Here is a 22,827-nt window from a genome sequence, read left to right on the forward strand (position 1 = left end):
ATGGGATTTATAGGTCTTCAGTTGTACCACCAACTTTTGGATGTCTATTTTCAGATCTTGCGCTATCCGGGTGGCAGTCTTTATTATTGGAACTAACCAGTCTCTGGTACAATGCCACGAAATGAGTGAACAGTCCTTTTTGAATATCTTATCGTTCTGAAAAATGAATGTTTTGTAGCGAACAATCAGACCCTGAGGTGCCGCATTGGCCCTCAGGTATTCTGTCATGAAAGGCCATGCAGTGCTGTTTTAACTTGCGTTCTTCTTAGGTTGGTAAGTTTGTTACAGTCCGTCCAGACACACTCTATCTCCACTCCCTCCTCTGGTAGTTATGGTACTTCTTCTGATCCACTCTGGTCTAGAAATGTTCTGAGGAGATGTCTGCGGGTTCAACTTTTATGCAAGCCTGTTAAAAGGGGTAAGCCTTTTCCAATCCCCTAAGTTAGTGTTGGTCAGTTCCTTTCCCCTCTACTGGGTTAAGTGCCAGCCTAACTTGAGAGACAAAGTACAGGGAGGCCCATGTGTGGGCTGCATAGCCAGTGACAGTGTGAGCTTTCTTTGAAATCAGGGATGGACTGAGTACAATCCCCCCAGTCCAACCTGTTAAGGAGAGGAAAAGATCATTTGTCCACTCATATGGCAATACATATAACCCCAGGGGAGCCACAAGAGTCAGGTGGCACCAGTCCCTGACAGAAAGGCACATTTGGTTTAGGCAGGAAAATTTCAACTTTCTAACAGTGTCTTATCCAAAATGGTGATATAAAATGTGACTACCATTAAAATGTATTGTGCAACACTATTAAAATGAGACCTTGAATTTAACTGAAGTTAAGTGTTATAGGGTGTTATAATGTAACTCATTGTTTTGGTATAGCAGTGGCAGCTTTGCTATAGTCAAAACAGCATTTTACTGCTAGGAAATGTAAAGCATTAAATATACATGTACTACCTTGTTAATGCAATGCGCCTCACCCAACGGGCATCTAAGACCTACCTTAGTGGGGACTTCTAACTACTAAAAAGGACGGTTTAGGGCTGTTAAAAGGTTTATTTTGCGAGGCTGAAATGGCAGTTTAAAACATTATACCCAGACTGCAGGGGCAGCTTGGAGACTGGTTTTACAATGCTACTTTAGAGGGTGACACAATGAATGCTGAAGCCCCCTGATAATATTTAACTTAAATGCACTGGTTACCATATACTAGGGACATACAGGTAAACTAAATGTGTCAATCAGGTATAGCAATTTTATCATGTTTAGAGAGAGGAACAGAAGTGTTTTACCACTGGTTAGCAGGAGCAATGTGCACAAAGGCCTATTGCCAACAAAAACGGGTTCAGCAACAGAAGGCAAAATCCTGGGCTGAACCTAGAGAAATGGCACATTTCCAACAATGTAGATTTTGTAATTATACATATGCACCACTGTAACATTGCATCACTATGCTCATGTATTATTATAGTACTATACAGTAACATAAAGATGTTTTGGGTTTTTGATCACTGACATCCGTATGTCTCCTGCACCCTTGTTGGTTCCAACTCCCCCCCTTGCCTTCACATCACTCTCTCTCCCACCCCTTTCCCAGATATGATCCTTCTTTCCTTGTTTATTTCACTAAGAAGGTAGATTCTTATGGAAGTGTTGCTCCTTTGTGTATGTATGAATACTCAAAGGCTTTATACATTTCAAAATTGTGAACATTGTCCGCATTTGTATAATGATGACGCCATCTTTCTGCCAATTGCTTACATTTCTTTTTTTTACTTCCTACACGGTATTCTCTACCAGTTATTGCAGGTGCCCAGGAAACTTGTTTGTGTGCTCAAGGTAACTGTGCAGTCGGCTGGGTTCAGTATAAAAATGCGTGTTACAAGAGATTCGATTCAAGGGTAACTTGGCTTGCAGCAGAGGTAAGTCCTGCATGCATAGATTAAGAGGCCCATAATATATTCAGGACATTCACATAACCATAACAACTGGACCTTAAATCCAAAACCTTTTAAGATAGGATAAACCATAAGGAACCTCCCCACTCCTCCAGACCCTTCAAGCAAATATGAATTGAATTCCATGTTTCTGCTGCAGATTACATACACAATTTGTAATAGCTTTCTAACCCTAAACCTCATTAAATGTAGTCATCATATGTTGCATGAAACACAAATAACAGTCCAGTTTTTGATTTTTTGTTTGATTTGTGATTAGTGTTTAACAATATAATTGCATGGCAATTTCACTCTGCAGAATAACCTCTAAGGCCACTTGTCTTCCATGATGGAATTCCCCAGTTTGTTTTAAACCTGCAATTTTGAGTGATTCACATAACACATTATATGCCCTCATAACAGTTGGATGGATCCGTATCCCTACCATTCTGAGCGGCACTGGATGCATATCTGTTTCTAGTACCCCACATTATGGTTCCACACATGTGCAGCTTCATTTACTGCAGTATTATTGAGTCCAGAACATAAGCAGAATACCTGGAGTCCTGTTTAATTTACATCCTCTGTCTGATGACTTCATTACCCCTTTTTGAGCAGAGATAACATGGGCTGTATTGGGGTAGCGAGGAGCAAACGCTGGGGTAGTGGTTCATGCCCTGATGACAATTAATTGACTCCCATTAATGCATTGCTGCCAAATTGCATTTCCACATGCATAACAACTAATGTGAACCAATCCATCAACCCTGATTTAAACACAAAAGGCTGGAGTCTGTGGGCCCCATTCACAGAATGAACTTTAGACTCAATCCTACACTTACTACTATTTTGACATTCACAGAATGCACATACTACTTTTGGCATTCACAGAATGCACTTACTACTTTTGGTATTAACAAAATGAACTTACTACTTTTGGTATTCACAGAAGTTAGGATTTTGTCTTAAGTTTGTCTTAAGACAAAAACACAAAGTTTGTCACACTTAAGTTTGTCTTAAGACAAACTTAAGACAGATTGAAGACAGACTTAAGACAGACTTAAGTTAGGATTTGTTCTTAAGTCTGTATTAAGTCAGTCTTAAGTCTGTCTTAAGTTTGTCTTAAGTCTGTCTTAAGTATGTCTTAAGTCTGTCTTAAGTCTGTCTTAAGACAAACTTAAGAAAAAATCCTAACTTCTGTGAATGACAAAAGTAGTAAGTTCATTCTGTGAATGCCAAAAGTAGTAAGTGCATTCTGTGAATACCAAAATAGTAGTAAGTTTAGGATTGAGTCTTAAGTTCATTCTGTGAATCGGGCACTGTGATCTGATACTTGGTGGGTAAATATCTCACAAAGCTTCATAGAAACATCTACATTTGAGAATGGGGTTAACATTAAAGCATTGATGAATGAATTCATGTGAACAAAATGAAATCAAGAGCTACTGTGTAGCTCTTGAAGATATGCTGGGAAAACATTAAAGTTTCAGAATACAACGTATAGTTTCTGTAAGCCTTTTTACACGTTGTGGTGGAAGCGTGGTGGACCAGTGTAAGTTCAATCATTGGTGTTTCAGAAATATCCATACAGTATTATACCATGTCCTCTACCACTTTCAGCTTGTGCTCTGGCTTATGGAAAATGGCACTTGTTCTGTAGATTTAAAGCTATCAAGTTAAAGCACAATTTGATAGAAGCGGATTTAGAATATTAGTAACTGGAAATCTCACTGTGAAGCTATGGTGAACATGTCAAACCTTAAGTAGGTGACTCATGTTAGACCGAACCAAAAATGTGCTCAACATCTCTTTAAGCATGCTATTGCACCATGTTTTTTCAGTGAGTTCTATATGACAGAATCAAAACTTGTTCTGGTAAGAAGATTCACTGTAAGAAATTGTGTGATTAGTTGCAAAGCATCAAGCGTCCTCTTATTAGAAACCAAGCACGTCATTGTAGTACTTGATTCTCTCAGAGTAGTGAAACACAGCAGCCATTGTGTTTTCTTCTAAAAAGGAACATACTTGTATTACACTACTGAATACAATACATTAAATTACAAAAACATATACATACAGGTAGCTGGATATATATTTGGCGATGCTTCCATATCACTTTGCAGCCTTAGTGGTTCTTGAACCCAGTAATTGACAATTCCATCCACCTGTAAGTGAAGAAGCAGCACATTATAAGGGAGTGTAATTACATAGAAGCCAGGCTTGCTGATTTTTAATGGTGTCACCACATGAATAATACCAGTCACTTGTTATAAAGTAACATTACAGAACCATTAGAATCACTAGGAGTAGTACCAGAATGCAGTAGTTATAATAGTGAACTTTGCGTTTTCAAAGTTTTAAATTATGTATTAAAATTTGTTGGAAATAAGGTGTGTTGATGGAAGAGCATGCACCCTGTCCAAGTAGGAGCCACAATGCTAGTCAGGATAAATCATAACACAATCTAAATTATCCTCTGCTCACCCTCTGGTATCGTAGCCAGAGCAATTAGGCTTATTTTAAGAGGCAATGTGTAAAGAGGTTGTATGCACCACTTAAACAGTAAAACAGTGAAACAGTGGAAAAAATGACAAATAAGCCATTACAGTTTAGAAACATAAAGTAAGACTTTATAAATAAGACAAGACAAAAACAAAGAAAATCAACTATGTAGAAGTTGAGATATGAATTTTGAAGGAATAAATGTCAAAGTAACGCTTAAAAGCAAATTGCTCTTGAAGGGGTTAACTGGTTGTGCCGGACCGGGATTAAGTCAAAAGTTTAGGTAGACCACGAGGGAGCGAGGGCCGGATGCAGGCACCAACTTAGTCCTGCTGAACAAAAGTACCTTGATAATAGGTATGCATGGACAGAGAAGGGGTGCAGCCAAGTGATGCTTTTGTGTTCTCTGATGCAGCATGGGCGATGCGACGAGGCCTGTGAGCAAAGCACCGATCATGCATTGCAGCAAGACTAAGCGCGATGCGACAACTCCAGGTGTAATATGCCGACCTGATTCCAGCGGCAGCAGATGACGCATAGATAACACTGCAGCAGGCCTCTAGGTCCAAGCCCAAGGGTCCAGGACTGGGTTAGCACCTCTTGGCAGGACAGATTCACCAGCAGATGAGCCTAAGGGTTGGAAAAGGAGAGGCCTAAGTTTTTTGTGTCCCAGAGACTTAAGCAACATGAGGCAAGCCAGCAAACCCTTAGAGTCACTCTAGGTTCAAGTGATGCAGGCCCAGTACTTCTCAACCAGTCAGAGAGAGTGTGGCAGCAATAGGGCAGCACAGTAAGGGAAGAGATCAGCATCAAGAAGATCCAGCAGAGTGGCAACCCTTTAGCAGCCCAGTGGTTCATCTTCTTCCTGGCAGAGAAGTCACAGGTTCTCAGGTATACTACTTTGGTTGGGTAGGAGACCCAGTACTTATACCCAAATGTGCCTTTGAAGTGAAGGTGACTTCAAAGAGGGATCTTTGAAGTTCCCAAATTCCTCTCTTCCCAGCTTGGGCTTCATACTCTCAGTGAAAGGTAATCAGCCCTTTATGTGGGGTCTGCCCACTACCTATTGAATTGTAAGTGTCTCCCCAACCTGCCCAGGAAGAGCCATCGAACTGCAGATGTATGTAGCTGGGTACTGAGACACACACATCCTCCCTGTGTTTGTGGCTGTTTAGAAGGAGTGTAGCTGTCACCCACCCCAAATGTGTATTGGAGGCAGCCTGTACGGCACACACAGCTATGGCAGAGATATGGCCACTTTGTAAAACAAGCATTTCTAAAATAGTAATGTAAATACAACATTACAAGTAAAGAGGGTGTATCCTTGCAATTGCAAAGATAAAAACCATAAAGCAGATACTTTTTTAAAATCTGGAATTACAGCTTAAAAGCATGTTAAGGAATTCCCAGTGTTACCCAATGAGAGAAGTAGGCCTCACAATAGTGAACACGAATAGAGTTGTTGGTCACTACCATGACATGTAAAACCTAAGAGTACATGTCCTACCTTTTACTTACACAGCAACCTGCCCTTAGGGCTACCTGGGGCCTACAATTGGCCTGAGACATAGTTAAGGGGGTACTTATGTCGGTGGCACAATCAGTACTACCGGTCTACTAGTTGCTGAATTGTACAGGTCTAGTGCACATGTAGTGCACTTTTCTAGGAACTCATAATTAAATTAAACATGCCAATTACAATGAAGCAATAATACCATTGCTGGGGGTGACTGCAAAAGCACATTAACACTATTTGGCAGTGCTAAAGTGTGCAGAGTCCTAATTCCAGCTAAAACAAGGTTATGAATGTAGGAAGGAAGATAAAAGGTGGGCAGAGACCATCCTAAGGCTGTCAGGTCTACTAAAGTTCAATATGTGTATCAGTCTTTGTTTTATATTACCCAAACTGCCATTGCAGCCATAGAAACTAATACAAGTGGTCATTGCATGTCAGAACCCAAGAGCAGAAGCTTCACCTTTCTCGGGGTCAGGGTTTCAACTGCCTGGAAGAGGTAGGTTGGTATTGTTAAACAATTCCAGGGAGGTGCATAATGTTGGTGGTGCCTGTGTCCCTCTTTTATTTCTAATCAAATTTTATTGTTTTTTGTTTCATGCAAAAGGACCCAGATGGTCCATGTTCATACATGGGACTTTGCAGGATGAGACCCCAAAAATATGTAAAATCCAAACGTATGCACAGAAAGGCCCCAGCAACTGCCCCTCCAACTCCAATGCAGCATCTAAAATCTTATACAGTGTCAGTTCCAGATAGTGTTGCATTACCCAGTATTTCTTGGCCATAGTGTCTGAGGTCAGCATCTAATTGTAGTGCTGTGGCTCCTAGAACAAGCCCGGAGAATCTGCCCACCTCTACCAAATCATCTGATATTTCTGAGGAGCATTCGCTAGCCTGAAATACTGCTATTTTGAGTCCCGCACTTCCATGCTCCCAGAGACTGTGGTGCACTGGTCTTCCACTGTCGAGTCCAATGGCATTTATAATGATTTCCGCCTATTCCCTCACTGATGTGGAGGAGAAGCAGTTTTGGGACAAATGAAATGGGTCATGCTAGATCTGCACCCAAACAAGACACCACCCCCTACCAGATCATGTCAATGCACTGCTGCTTCACACAATATATATGAACATGCCTTCCTCTGCCTCACAATGGAGGCATGTGAAAGATCATATGAGACCCAGGAGCCAAAGGTGGCTTCTCATATCGTATGCTATATGTAAATATTTTAATTGGATCCGTTTCAGGCAGGAAGACATCGTCACACCACCAGGGGCCGGCTGAGCCTCTGTCCAATCATCTGCATCTACATTGTCAATGTTGGCTTGCCATGCCACTCAGAGGGCATTCATCATAGTGGAGCTGTTAGTGACGAAGGAGCGATTCATTTTTTGAACTTTACGGCTGTCTAAATCACCCATTAGGAGGTTGTCCTCTAGCACACTGAATTCTGGAAGATCTAAAAGGTTGCACACATAGTAGGAGATAGCATCACACAGCTGCAAGCATTTGTAAAATTGGCTGCACTGCATCATGAATTCAGATTGGAGCTCCTGGAAAGATTTAAGCATGATGAAGGTCACCCAGTGAAGAGATGGCATTATGATCCTATCCCAAGAAGCCCATCAGCTTAGCTACCTGTGGGAAGATGATGCCTCTCCACTGTGGCGTCTTCCGCGTCAAGCGCCCCCACTAGACCATTTTACGAACGGATTGTCTCAGTACCTGCACCGCTATTCTTGTCATTGGGAGGAGGGCACCCATGTGCTTCCCACTATAAAGTAGGTCCAGTCCAGAGATATCACCCATCACCCACCTCTCGCTGGAATAGGATGGGTCATCCCACAGACTAAACTACCAATCATTAAGGATCCGCAAGTGATAGGCATCATAATATGATTAAACATCTGCAGCGAATGAACCAGGTGAGGCATGAGAGCCATCCATCAATTAACCAGGGCCTTAGTGAGAAGTTCGACCTCAATGTTAAGTAGAGAGATTGGGAAATATGAAGAATGAGCCACCAGTGGACGCCCCGGCTTAGGGAACACGATGACTTCAGCATGTCTCCAATCTGGGGGAAGTCCTTTCTCTGTAATTGCTGTATGGAATGCCCCCAGCAGGTATTCCCCCAATTGTGGCATATAGCCTTTGAGGAATTCGCTGGTAAGACCATTGGGTCCAGGGGCCGTTTCTCTTCTGTAAGCAGCTCATACATGCAAAGACAAAAAAGAAGAGCATTCCATAGCATAGCTGTCTTGATCGAGAAAGCCCTTCCTCCCTTTCTGGCCTTGGAAAATCGGGGAACACATAATAGGTGCTTGGAATTTGATCTAAGAGTGTTCGCCAATTGATACAGGAGGAGTCTCTTTCTGAGGTATATAGGTCCAATGTTGTGCATTGCCTGAAAAGCAAGGGTCAAGGCATTGAATTTGATGCGTGTTGCAACCGGAAGCCACTCACTGGAGCTCAAAACTGCTGCTGATCTTTTGTTCCCAATTCTGCTGTGCAAGAAAACCAGTTTCACCGTCTACAACCTGTGCTGGCTGTTTGGAGCTGACGTTGATTGCTCACCGTATCGTGGCGCTGCCTCCCCCTGACTCGCTGGTGTGAGCGTGAGCTGCACTCGGCACGCTCTGCCTGTCGCTGCCAGCTGGAGTCAGAGGGGTTGAGGCCAGGGTGCAAACAGCGAGTGCACCTAGCCTGGGGGACTGCGAGGACCAGAAACCTTAGCGGAGATCACCTGGTTCCTCTTCCCCCAGGCGACCCGCCCACGGACACGCCCCCAATGAAACGTATTGTAGCAGGGTTTCCGTTCTCCCACAGAACTGTGCATAGAGATCTAGAACCTCAGTGAGTTAGGATGATCCAAAACTCATCTCAGTGTCAGAAATCTCCTTACCTAGCTAGCTACAGTGTCTCATGGATCATTATGGAATGAACCATGTCTTAGACAAACCAGAACATGATCTTTAGAATACCTCAGGAATCGTGGAACACATGAACACTCTTTCGTTATATAATCATTTCAAACCAAAACTGAGAGTCAAAGAACACAAGTGCAAGTTTGAAATATTTATTATTCAATGCAAAGTTCTCAAACGCAGTATCTTGTATAATACCAAAATGCAGATTATAAAAATCAGAGTCAGCAGCATAGTCACTAATCCATAGTAAGCAAAAGGTGCTAGCATGTTATAATGCAAGTTCTATAGAAATCTATATCACCTATATTTCGCGCACCCTATCTAGCATATTATTTTATATGTATGAAGGTCTCATTCGGGCTTTAGCAGGGCGGCCCCATACCTCTCAATGTCAGTAGGAGCAGATCACATCAACAGCTACCAGCTCTCTTCATGCGCAGCACCAAGTGTCCCACGTTCATTCCGTGTAACTCTATCTTAAACCCGCGTAGAGCCCAAAATGTTGGCATCAACATTATTTGTGTTATGTCTAATGTGGTGCGAGGATCAGGCCTCCCAGCAACCTTGTGTTAGGTTAATCTTAGAGTGTGCAGCTCTCAGTGTGCAGACAGTTGTACCAAGTGTACCAGGCAAAGCTGATAGCATAGAAATAACATATTATTCTCAAATAAACCACCTCAACGCTTCTAGGGTGAAAGCTACAACAACAAGTATGTGTCGTGTGCAAAACTAAAGCCGAAGGCAGAACCGGCTGTTTAAACATGTAATACACTCATGCTAACTTAACGCAATATATGTAATGAAGTATCCATATGACACCCCCCCATTGGTCCGAGCACCGTCAAACATAAGGGAAAAGGCAATACTAAATCAGATACAAAAATTGAAAGCAAAGTTCAATAATCTTGAGCTAAAATAAGCTAAAAATATGTATGAATGAATATGTATGAAATGCCTACAGTGGCCTCAAATCAAAAAATTAAAAACAAAACCTTTGAACCAAAAGTCATCCGCCAGGTCGCAAAAATATGAAATGTAGGACCAGGTCGCATCAATTCAATTGTTTGTAATAGGAAAAACAAGGCACTTATCCGATTTCCAAAGTCATGTGCCACATTGACGTTATCCTCAGCGACATCACGTGATTGTATTCTCCATCAGCTGAACATAGTCCATCCCTCCAACTCAGCGAGGGGAAAGTCATATTTCACAACAAAGCATTCCTCCCAGGCATCTCACGATTGGAAAGTATATGCAAAGAAAGTGGCAACAGCCTCCAGCATGAAATCACTGCCATCATCCGAAAATAGTTCAGCAATCCAATTTAGCAATGGGAAAGAACATACGTGCTCCTCCAGCATCGGATCCTCCTGTAACGTCAGAGGACAACTTGGTGGGTTCACCAGATCGCTGTGTGTCAGAAAGGCATCCGCCGCTGCAGAGATCTCCCATTGGCCCAGAACTCCATTTATCGCTGCCAAGGCCATAACTCTCTCGCCAGAACAGATCAGCTCGTGAGCCACCACGGGACGCATTAGCTGATCAAAATCGACGTCAGGAGCAGTCCTCAAGCATAGGCACAAATCAATTGCCCAATCGAACTCGCAGTTCAGGCAGTGAAACACAGGTTGGACACACGTGAAGTCGGTGAACCGAAATGACAATCTATAGGCCGTGCTTAATGCTGCAAGCGGCAATGTTCCATAGTAATTGAGCATCCGATTACGGCACAGTGTCAGGAGGCGTTGAACGGCGTCTTGCGCAGGATGGGCATCCATGTTTTATGAAGAAAAACACCAACAGAATGCCTGCTGCTACAGCCAGCAACACAGGTAGTCCACCAAACAGACTCGAAAAAATAGTGTGGAAAAACGTGGGAATAATACCAAAAACTTTTTCAAACGTAGTCACGAGGCCACTGCTTACTAACTTAAAAAAATGTGCAAGCCCAGTCGTTGAAGAAGCATTAAAAATCTGGTGCACCAGTTCACAGAAATGAAACGGCAAATCAGTATTTAAAAGCGCCTGCACCTCTGTGCGGGTGTTAGCTATGTGAAGGACATAAGTTTCCCGGGCCGAACTCAGGGTCACTTGTTTTTGAGACAAAAGGGCCCTTATTCTGCTTAAACCATTGAATTTTGCTTCCAAGGTTGGAATCCGTGGCCAGATGGAGACATCTGAAGACCCATGCGTGGGTGGGTATAGAACATTCTTGCAGCACACCACACGCTCTGATACAGTTACCACATAAGCCACACCAATTAATAAACCACAACATAACTCGTTGTTTAAAAGTAAATAACTACCATTAGCTAATAATGTGAACGTGGGAACCACTGCTGGAACTGGCGTGCCTTTTAAAACACATGCTAAATTTGGGCGGTCCTGATTACAAGAACCGTGTAACTCAATGTGTCTACATATTAATGACTGGTCAGGTGACTGTGTGCAATCCTCACCATTAAGATTCACTTATTTTCCATCTTTCAGACATCTGTATGTGTATGGTAATGACCATGCCTCGTGTAAGAAAGCATTGCCTAGTGGTTCATATCGTCCTATAGCAATATACCGCATACAGTTAGTAAATTTATATAAAGGAAATGGTAATGTAATTAAACTATGAATCAGCCACGTGGCAGTAGTGGTTTCAGCAACAGAGAAAGGCAAGGATTCTAGCTTCTCAATATGTAACATAGAAAATGATGCATCACGCATTGAAAGCATGCGCTGTTTTTCAGTAAGATTAAAAGGGGCGAAAAGGGATGAAACGTTCAATGAGTTCCAGGGAACTCGACCTGCCTTAATTGTCTGTAGAGTCCAGGCAAACTGCATTACAGAACGTAATTGATTTTGACCATGGTATAACGTGGACACTTCATCATGTACAATATCAACAACAGAAGAAACAATATTATCCAACGTGTAAATCCTGGAAGAAAGCATGTTAATACTGTTATCTACTACTGCTAGCACTTTTTCCAAATTTGCTTGATCAATTGCTCTCAGGCGTTTAGCTGCCTCAACCTGTGAAAACTTCCAAATTTCATTGTATACAGCATAAATAAAGCGTTTAGATCTACCCCTAGTCGGGCCTTTTATAAAATCATTTAGCTCTATATTCTCATTCAACTGGGACAGATGCAGTTTAACTGCAGCCAAAGTGGAATGTTGTAACCAGTTCTGACACAATTTACCTACTGAATAAGTGGTAACAGTGTGATCTGTCTCGAACCTGGGATCTGGCCTGATGTGCGTAAAACCTTCAGATAAACCCAAAAACCTACGTTGGCAAGCATCAGTGCTTCTTTGCCACAAAAGCCACCCCTCCGGATCAAAATGGGAAATATTAAAGGAGGAATTCTGCAAAAGCGCTTGTATCCCACTGATGGATATTGTAGTGAAATTACTCCAACCTGAATACTCTTCCAAGTCAGGGATAGTAGGGGTATTTAATTTTTTAGATGTAGCCAATCCAAAACATGTTGTTTGAGAAATAGTAGAATTTAAAAACAACATGTGATTCGGGATGAGACATGCACGATGCAAAGCCTCAGTGCCTTGTACCTGCCAATCTTTGGTACCCCAAACCGATTTAAGGTCAATAGCATCCTTCCATAACTCATAGCCATCCACAGATAACCTTTCTAAAAAGGATTTTGAATACAGCAATTTTGTATCAGTAAGTCTAACTTTGGGCATGAATTTCTGGTTCACTTTAAAATAAAACGACTCAGGATTCGATTGATTAAAATCTGTAAAATAAGAGTATTTTCCCAGAAATGTACTTGAACTCCCCTGTAAGGGAGTAGGGCAATGTTCCCACTGAGTGTAATTCACAGGAACCCTCCTGGAACTTGTCTTGTGTAAGAAATGATTCCCATAATGTTGATAACAAAACAAATCACCATAATTGACAGAATCTAAGTACAAATCCTCAGCATCAAAGGCCGCATAATATTTCAAATCAGAGAACAATGCTTCTACGGCCTGAAGATCCCAATCATCAGAACGAACATCTTGCTTAATCACATCTCCCATGTTTACTCTAAGCACATTAGGAACATTAATAACTTCTGTTGGGCCATGTATCTGAAACCTAACCGCATCCCACACAATCCCATCAAGGACTGGCCAAGCAGTAATCTGTACTGAATGTAAGTCTCTCTTTAGTCTGTGTACCGAATGTGAGGAGGATAGAGGGGCCAATGTTCCATTAAGGTACCGAATTCCTGTTCTTTCTTTCACATAATGGCCATCGATCAGTCGGAAAAAATAAAACACAAAACCAATCGACATAAAAAGATGAAATAAAAATAGTATTAGCCAAATGTATGTCCAAGGTGGAATTAAAAAATGTTTTTTAAACAACGTGGCATATTTTGCAATAGTCGATGGTTTCTTTGAAAGTTCCGAATCAGAGTCAAAAGAGAATCTGGATTGGTTAGCCAAACGAGCTTGTAAATCGGACATGGATAAATCAGCAGGATCTGCATAGGTCACCTCATCAATGTTAGTAACAGGAATAGTATTTAATAAAGGACTGGATATGGCAGGCATCTCGAGGGACACCTCCTGATCTGCACCAGATGTAATAGCCAGCACAGAGTGCCTCACCATGGAAGGACAGGATACAGCCGGTGTCATGCTATGAAGAATCGGCCACCCTGTGTGTCTTGACATTGTCAATAGAAATAAATCTGTTTTCTTTACGACCTGGAAGTGGTGGTAAAATGACTGTTCTTGTGCCCTTCACTCCAAGTACTCGGACTGGTGCTCGATATGAGGGACCAAACTCTTTCTTGTTATCGATCTTCTCTCGAACCAGTTCTCCAACTTGGGGTAGCCAGCCAACTACCAGGATCTGCAACGCATCATCCGACGTGGAGGGCAAGTGTTCCTTTGCAAGACTGTCTCTGGTCTTTTGTAGATTCTGTAAAACATTGCAATGTTCATCTACGTCAAAGGCCCCGGCCTGGGCCTTGTAGTCCGGCCCATCAAGGTCAGGTACATACATCTTGATACCAAAGAGCATTTCGTATGGGGTCCGCCCACCCAGAGACCTTCTAGGGAGATTATTAAGCGCACGCTGCACGCCATAGAGGTGGGTCAGCCAGTTTCTACCAGTGCCTATAACACGGGCTGTCAAAGATTGCTTTAAGTCGCGGTTCATTCTTTCTACTACAGAATTGCCCTCAGGCCTGTAGGGGCTTGAAAACTTCACCTGTACTCCCAACGAAACCATAGCATCCTTATACGCCTTAGAGGCGAAAGCCGGACCCTGGTCCGAATGGAAAGTACCACAAGCAAAGATTCCCACAAAGACACGCAAATCCTTAATGACAGTTCGCGAATCAGCGCTTCGATGCGGCCATACCCATACAAAGCGTGTGCATGAGTCAACTGCTACTAAGATGTATTTATACGCAGTATCAGAAGAAAAAGGACCGCAGTGATCCAAATAAACACAACCAAGTGGTTTATTAGAGATGTACAACTGTGTCTGAGGCGGACGCGCAGCAGTAGAAGGCTTGATCTGCTGACAAATGTCACACATAAGGACATAATCGCGCGTCTGTTTGTACAGTCCCCGCCACCAGAACCTCTGTTGTAGCTGAGATACAGTGGCTGAGACGCCCGCATGCGCAGACGCCACACCTTCATGAGCCGCTGTAATCAGAGAAGCTCTGCGATCCGAGTTGGGAACTAGACGCTCTCCAACTTCAGGAATTTTCACATAAGGAACCTTATCGGGACTTAAGTGGTATGTGTACTTCAAAGGGAACCCCGCAGGATATTTACCTCCCTTCTCCGTGGCAGCAACAGCCGCCAAGATGTCATCATCTATTTTGCTTTTGGACCTCGTGACCGCTGCAACTAAGTAGTTTGATACCGCTGACTTCGCTGCTTCATCAGCAAGCGAGTTGCCAACAGCGTGGACCCCCACGCGCTGGTGGCCGAGAGTATGAATCACAAACACGAGCGGCAGTTTCTCTTTAAGTTCCGCCACTCGGACCCAGATCATTTTATGTTTTATTGTGCTACCCTTGGAATCACGAAAATCATTCTGAATCCAAAAGAACAAGTTCTCATTGTAAGACTGGACACAGTAGTAAGAATCACTTACGATTAAAGTCGTCACACAAGGATCAGCGTACTCCAATGCGAGCATAAGAGCACGAAGCTCTGCTAATTGTGCGGTGCAGTCCCCTAGCGTTTGCGTGTGCACGACACTGGACTTGAACTCATCGTTCACCATGGCACCGACTACAATGGCGCAAGCGGAAACATAGGCGTGTTTAGAGCCATGCGCAACCTGCGCCGAACCATCAGTGTAAATGATACAATGGAAATCCTCCAACGGCCGCATTGCCAAAGGAGCAGGATGAACAAATTCATACTGTAAATACTCCTGCGACCGTAAGGCGGCGTCAAAAATAAACGTGACATCCTGAGATGTCAAGGATGTAGCCCATTGAATCCACCGAGGGTGCAAAGCTTTAGAATTCGGTACACTGGCTTTCGTGACCGCCTCCAAGGCTGGACACGGGGTGACAACCAACATGCGCTTTCCCTGCGACAGAGCACGTTCCTTAAGAATTGCCATCTGCACAGCCGTTAAAACTTTCTCCACAGTGGAAAAACGCAGTTCAGCCGAAGTGTACAAGTGTGACTTGTAAGCAATAGGTACAGTATCCCCTTCATTAAAAGTCAGGTACGTGAAACCCACCGTCCCAGGGATAATTCTTATCACCAGGTTGGTCTGGTTATCACGAGTCTGTAAGTAGTCAGAAGCGAGCATATCAGCCTGCAAGGACTGCAGAATGGCTGAATGCTCAGGCAGCCAGCATGATTTGGAAAAAGATGGTTGTACCAAGGCATATAAAGGCTTGATACGCTGGGCATATTCCGGAATGTATGTCCTTCCGAAATTTAAAAAACCCAGCAAAGACTGTAATTTTTTCAGCGTTGTCGGAGAGCGCAACTGCGCGCACTTCTCCAGGAACTGAGGAGCCAATCCCTTTCCTTCATGGTTAAGTTCATAACCTAGAAACAACACTGTGTACTCCGCAATGTGCGATTTTGCAAAGTTAAACTTGTAACCCATGTCTGCAACGTTACAAATAATGCTGTTTACTCGACACAGATGCACCCAAAGTTCGTCGTCTGTGAGATAAATATCATCCACATACGAACATGCAACTGGATCGAAACTCTCTAAAAGAGAGACTATGCGGGCGGAAAACACTCCAGGACTATTTTTATATCCCATTGGGAGTCGATTAAACTTTTTTTGTACGCCGCCGCACGTAAAACTGGTCTATTGGGAACTTAGACCATCTAATCTATGTGCATAAAAACCATTGGAAATGTCAAGCGTGGTTTTGAACCGTTTACGCTCAAGACTATTCACTAGGGCAGAGCCGTGAGTATTCTGTACTGCACAGTTACGGCAATGCGAGTTCAAATGCCGGTAATCCAAAACCAGACGATATGAGCCGTCCGGTTTGTTAACAGTAAAAAGGGGATTATTCATTGGTGACACACACGTTTCAATTACACCTTGATATTCCAATTGTTCAAGGATAGCTGCGACCGAAGCTTTAGCTTCACGCCGTATGGGATACTGGGGTTGTGGCTGCGGCTGTGACCGTAAAGGAATCTCATGGCTAGGGGACAATTTATCCCAGCCACACTGATTTCGGTACACAGCCGGCGCAAGCGCCAGAGCCCACTCTTCTGCAAAATGCAGCGCTTCCACTCTCGATACAGTGTGCGCGAAACTGGGGAGGATTACCTCCTCCCCTCGCGGAGCTGCGAGAACAAAAGGTGGGAGCCAGTCAGCCTCCGAAAGCAAAATGTCATACGTGTCCGAAAGATTCTCCCAAAATACCCCTTTTACAGTTCGCTGCATGTCACCTTCAATTAACAGGACAATTTCAAAAAGTCTTTCAGGGGGAGCAACATGTGTATCAGCTGTTTCAATCACAATAAAAGTCTCAGTCGCTGTCACCTTCAACAGTGGACGGAGGGCCTCTCTCACTATGGTAATCTCCGCCGCGCTGTCCAGCAAGGTCAGAGCCCACGTCAGATTCCGAAGCCGCGTTCTCATTATCTGGGGCATATCGATGCGCCGTTAAGGCTGCGACTTTCTTCTTGGCAAACTGCGGTCTCTTTGGCGTAGAGTCGTCCCGCTGATCCCCTTCACTTCGCGTGCGGGGTTGGCCACGTCCTTGCTGGCCACCCCTGCCCCTGCCGCCCCCTCCACCACCGGTTGACGGAGCCGATGAGTCCTGAAAGGAACGAGGAGAGCGTTGGTCAGATGCCTGATATCTGTCAGGCGATTTAATCGTAGCGCGATCGCGCAATTCATAAACTCGATCCGACTGCGCAGGTTGTGAAGGCGCCGGACTAGAAACCTGTGTCTGTTGTTGTTGTTGCTTACCCTGATTCTGTTTTTTAGGCCAATTTTGTTTTTTGGACTTGGGTTGTCCACCCGTTTCCGAAGACTGTCCCTGGGGCTGCTTCTTTTCTTTCTCAAGAAAAACCTTTACACCCTTAGAATTGCGGCCAACCGTTTTATAAGCCGCCACAATAATTCTTGCCAGCTGACGGGGTTTCTCGGCATCGGGTACTAACGCCAGACCATTGGCCACCTGAAAGTTCACTGCATCCCCTTTTACATTAGCAAGGATAATACCGCAAACCGTCTCAAATGAACCGCTCAGGCGCATACCCAACTCGACCGCCGACTCCGGTCCGTGATCATCCTGAACACGTTTTAGGACCGCAGACAGGTTCGACACTGACGGGGTGCCAAAGCACCTCGAGTAAACCGCTGCAAAAGTCTTACCCCATGTTTCACAGTCAGCAAGTTCAGGGGCTAAATCCTTCAGTAAACTAAGCGTAAGAATCCGGTGTTTGTCACCCGGAGTCGTATTAGGAAACACAGCCTCCAGCTGGTCGAATTTCTCGGCAAGCCAGTAAGGAAAATCATCCTTATTTTCTGGCTTTCTGCCCATTACGGAATTCACCAAGACAGGACTGATTTTCAAACCAGCCTGTTCCGCTCGAAGCTGCGCACCTGCGGGGGCTGCGCCATGTATATTACGACCAATGTAATGAACAAGCGCTCTAATCACGTCAACCGCGACATCATGCAGTCGCCGCAGATCACCCACATTACACGTGGCGCGATTAGGATGTGGAGTAAATCCACCCAAGGCGGGCCAGGCCGTGCCCGCAATGGACAACGGACCTAACCTTGGAGCCGTTAAAGAATGGGGTAGGGCGCCACCAAACCAAACTCCGTGCTGCCAAACATCTATAGGTACTTCCAGTGCTCTGTACGGAGCATAAGCCGCCGGAACAGCCGAGGCAGTGTATGAGTGGTAGACGCCCGAATTAGCGTTTACTTCCGGAAACGTCACCCAGGAATAAAACAATTCGTACGGGTACGCATGTTCCGCACTCACCACTAGAACCACAGCCAAACCTTCCGCAGGGACATTATATGCCCGCAAGTGGTCGCGAACCGCGACGCGGCTATGCTGCGCTATGTCCACGGCCATGTTAGCACCGGAAGTGAAAAAAGACAAAGAACACTTTGTAGCACAACTGGGTAGTAATTCAAAGAAACCGTTTAAAGTAGAATTCAAGCTTGAAAAGACCTATTTCAAAAACAGGTAGGTTTTCCGACACCACCGTTTACCGGAAACGGGAATGAAGGTGTCAAGGTATGAATGATATACTACTCGAGTGTCATGTTTTAAGGCCAACCAAAACGTTGGGCGCCATGTAGCAGGGTTTCCGTTCTCCCACAGAACTGTGCATAGAGATCTAGAACCTCAGTGAGTTAGGATGATCCAAAACTCATCTCAGTGTCAGAAATCTCCTTACCTAGCTAGCTACAGTGTCTCATGGATCATTATGGAATGAACCATGTCTTAGACAAACCAGAACATGATCTTTAGAATACCTCAGGAATCGTGGAACACATGAACAAGAAAACCAGTTTCACCGTCTACAACCTGTGCTGGCTGTTTGGAGCTGACGTTGATTGCTCACCGTATCGTGGCGCTGCCTCCCCCTGACTCGCTGGTGTGAGCGTGAGCTGCACTCGGCACGCTCTGCCTGTCGCTCCCAGCTGGAGTCAGAGGGGTTGAGGCCAGGGTGCAAACAGCGAGTGCACCTAGCCTGGGGGACTGCGAGGACCAGAAACCTTAGCGGAGATCACCTGGTTCCTCTTCCCCCAGGCGACCCGCCCACGGACACGCCCCCAATGAAACGTATTGTAGCAGGGTTTCCGTTCTCCCACAGAACTGTGCATAGAGATCTAGAACCTCAGTGAGTTAGGATGATCCAAAACTCATCTCAGTGTCAGAAATCTCCTTACCTAGCTAGCTACAGTGTCTCATGGATCATTATGGAATGAACCATGTCTTAGACAAACCAGAACATGATCTTTAGAATACCTCAGGAATCGTGGAACACATGAACACTCTTTCGTTATATAATCATTTCAAACCAAAACTGAGAGTCAAAGAACACAAGTGCAAGTTTGAAATATTTATTATTCAATGCAAAGTTCTCAAACGCAGTATCTTGTATAATACCAAAATGCAGATTATAAAAATCAGAGTCAGCAGCATAGTCACTAATCCATAGTAAGCAAAAGGTGCTAGCATGTTATAATGCAAGTTCTATAGAAATCTATATCACCTATATTTCGCGCACCCTATCTAGCATATTATTTTATATGTATGAAGGTATCATTCGGGCTTTAGCAGGGCGGCCCCATACCTCTCAATGTCAGTAGGAGCAGATCACATCAACAGCTACCAGCTCTCTTCATGCGCAGCACCAAGTGTCCCACGTTCATTCCGTGTAACTCTATCTTAAACCCGCGTAGAGCCCAAAATGTTGGCATCAACATTATTTGTGTTATGTCTAATGTGGTGCGAGGATCAGGCCTCCCAGCAACCTTGTGTTAGGTTAATCTTAGAGTGTGCAGCTCTCAGTGTGCAGACAGTTGTACCAAGTGTACCAGGCAAAGCTGATAGCATAGAGATAACATATTATTCTCAAATAAACCACCTCACCGCTTCTAGGGTGAAAGCTACAACAACAAGTATGTGTCGTGTGCAAAACTAAAGCCGAAGGCAGAACCGGCTGTTTAAACATGTAATACACTCATGCTAACTTAACGCAATATATGTAATGAAGTATCCATATGACAGTATATGGATAACATCTCGCTCCCCGCGACGCGGGACGCGCGTGGGACCAAGCGCGGGGATAAGCCCCGGGGACGTCTGAGGACGGGCCGGGCCCCCCCCCTTTCATCCCGACTATTACTACAGAGAACACCGCACTCGGTAAGTCACCTAGCAGCTTACATCAGAGCTTACATCGGTGTTATTGCCTGAGAACCCATAACCCACAACAATCTAAAGTATATAGGTTAATAAATGGGCTTCAAAAAATTACGTTCCCGCACGATATTTATGAAAGGAATGGGGACAGAAAATGCTGTTCGGAAATCTACCGACAAGGCAATTAAACCTGGTCGGATAACGTTAACACCGGCAATTAGCACATACTTTACTACACTTACAACTAAAGACACTCAAGAATTGAATACATTTGCCAGAGAAGCCTCTCCCAACGTTTCCGTAATCTTAAGGGAATTAGAAAGCACTCCAACGATACCTAACCAACAATCAAAACTGTGTCTTCTGGCCACCGATCTAAGTAGTAAATCACCTTGCACTCCAGCTGATTTACTAAACCCTCAACAAGAACAGACTACTTTAAAAACTTCTACTCCTATCAAAAACGGAGGGAGTTCAGCGCTATTTGACAACTCAAATATCAATAAATCAGTTCTAGGACTGCAAAACTTGGAACATGCAGCAAGCCAGAACAATAAGGATAAAACATCTCTTCCAATCACCTTAATCGATCTCTCATCCGATCCTTTCAATATCAACTTTAAAACAAATAATAATATTATTAACACGACATCACCCATATCAAAAGCCCTGTTTACACTGCAAGAGATTCTAGAATCGGTTCTCTCCTTCCTGGGAAATATTCTTGATAATTCTGATCAAACCCTGGACGTCCAAATAGGGATACTAAAACATCTAGTTAATAAGAAAAAGAAAAAAGACCTCCTCTTAGTAGAGGCAAACAATTTACCAACAAAAACAAAATCTGAGCAAAATGATATATCGAAAGAACATAATAATGAACAGAAGAAAAGTACACGTGATTTCGGTACCCAAACTTTTAAGACTCAAACACAACAAAAACAAAAGATGGAACATCCAAATGATACAACAATATATTCCTTAAAAAAACTTTTCAAAGAAGAACATCAGCAAAAAATTAACAATTTCCCAATATTCAAAAAAAGAAGTGAAACAACTACACTGGTAAATAATTCTGTATCAGATAACCAGGAATTACATATGTCTAATATATCAGTACAAGATAATGGAAAACCTACAGTTAAAAAGAATTTGGAAAGTGACATCGAAGAAAGGAAAAGAAGGAGAAAAAAGCCAATCAGGAGGATTCAAAAAAAAGAAAGCTCACAAACTAAAATTTCGACAGTCAGCTATAAAACAAAACCCTGAAGAGGAAAAAGTTGGAAAAATAATAGCATCTGAAAGTATTGCAAAATCAGCAATTAGGAAAAACCTTGAAGAGAAGTCGCCACAACTAGACCCAAGAGCGCAAGAATTTGTCTCTTTCAGACTTCTAGAGGAACCAACTCAAATAAATAATAATAAAGCCATGGAACATCTAGACAGGAACAAACAAAGAGAAAAAGAGTCTTCTCCTAAAATTATACAATTCGAAGAACTTTTTCCTAGTGACTCATCCCCACTCAACAGAAGAAGGATAATACATCTACTACGCCATATTAAGCCTCTACAATCATTGAGTAGTAACGAACTTGATTTAGTAACTTTTCCCATTAAAGACAACACTAAATTAGCAAGGGTAACATTTTGGTCGTCTGTTATCCCAGAAATCATCCTGAATGATAAGGAGATACTTTACAAACAAGGCTATGATGTTGTGGAAAGAAAAGAATCAATGGTCAGTACAGTTCCAATTGGGTATGATGCCCAAATCAGTGCACTCGCCAATTCATACAGGAAACAATTTCCAAGACATGATGAAGCGTTGGAAGATCAAGCAATCATGCACTCAGATACTTATTCTGTAGGGCAAGAAAAACTAAAAATTCTGGTGAACAAAGGTCAACGGGCCGTTTGGTATCAAGCTCCTAAGATACCTGTGAACGATAATAGCACAAAATCTTGGGCTTGGGTCTCAGAGACTCTAAATAGCAACAAGCCCAAGAGATCTCAACAACAATCTGTTTAGCACTGGCATAAAAATAACCTCCTGGAACATCGCAGGTGGAATTAAGAACAAACTGTCCCCTGCTACCAGAAATCGGCCGGATATCTTGATTTTACAAGAAACATGGGCAACCGAACCTATTACTGTTCAAAACTATTATGTTTACGAAATTCCAGCAATAAACACTCATCGAGGTCATGCTAAAGGCGGTTTAGCTAATCTATTAAGTGAAGAATATCTATGGGCCCAGGAACTATTAGATACCAACTTAGAAAACCTACAGTGCATCACAATCTCAGCTAAAACATGCAGTACTGCTCACCCTAAAACAATTCTCCTCTTTAATGTATACGCTCCTCCAGGTAAAAAGCATGATATAATACTCTTAAATATCATGGAAAGGATTGAGATCATAACAGAAAACGATCCTCTCTCATCCTTTTTAATTGTCGGCGACTTCAATAGTAAAATTTCTAATTTTGAAATTAATAAATGGGCAAAACAACACTCAGAAGAAGGTCTGGACATCATAGCTCCACAATTCCCGGAGGGCATACTGACTGACA

The 22,827-nt window shown here is 43.3% G+C and overlaps 1 protein-coding gene across 1 annotated transcript in view; it reads left to right on the forward strand.

The window, feature by feature from the left end:
- The window catches only part of LOC147734870 (dromaiocalcin-1-like), a 98,135-nt gene that overhangs the window by 30,517 nt on the left and 44,791 nt on the right, over positions 1 to 22,827 (forward strand). Inside the window, exon 3 of the mRNA XM_086953085.1 lies at positions 1,796 to 1,917. Coding sequence (XP_086809211.1) covers positions 1,796 to 1,917 — 122 coding nt within the window. The remainder of the gene's footprint in view (positions 1 to 1,795; positions 1,918 to 22,827) is intronic.

The sequence above is a fragment of the Lissotriton vulgaris genome, chromosome 1_2, assembly GCF_964263255.1.
Source record: "Lissotriton vulgaris chromosome 1_2, aLisVul1.2, whole genome shotgun sequence".
NCBI lineage: Eukaryota > Metazoa > Chordata > Amphibia > Caudata > Salamandridae > Lissotriton > Lissotriton vulgaris.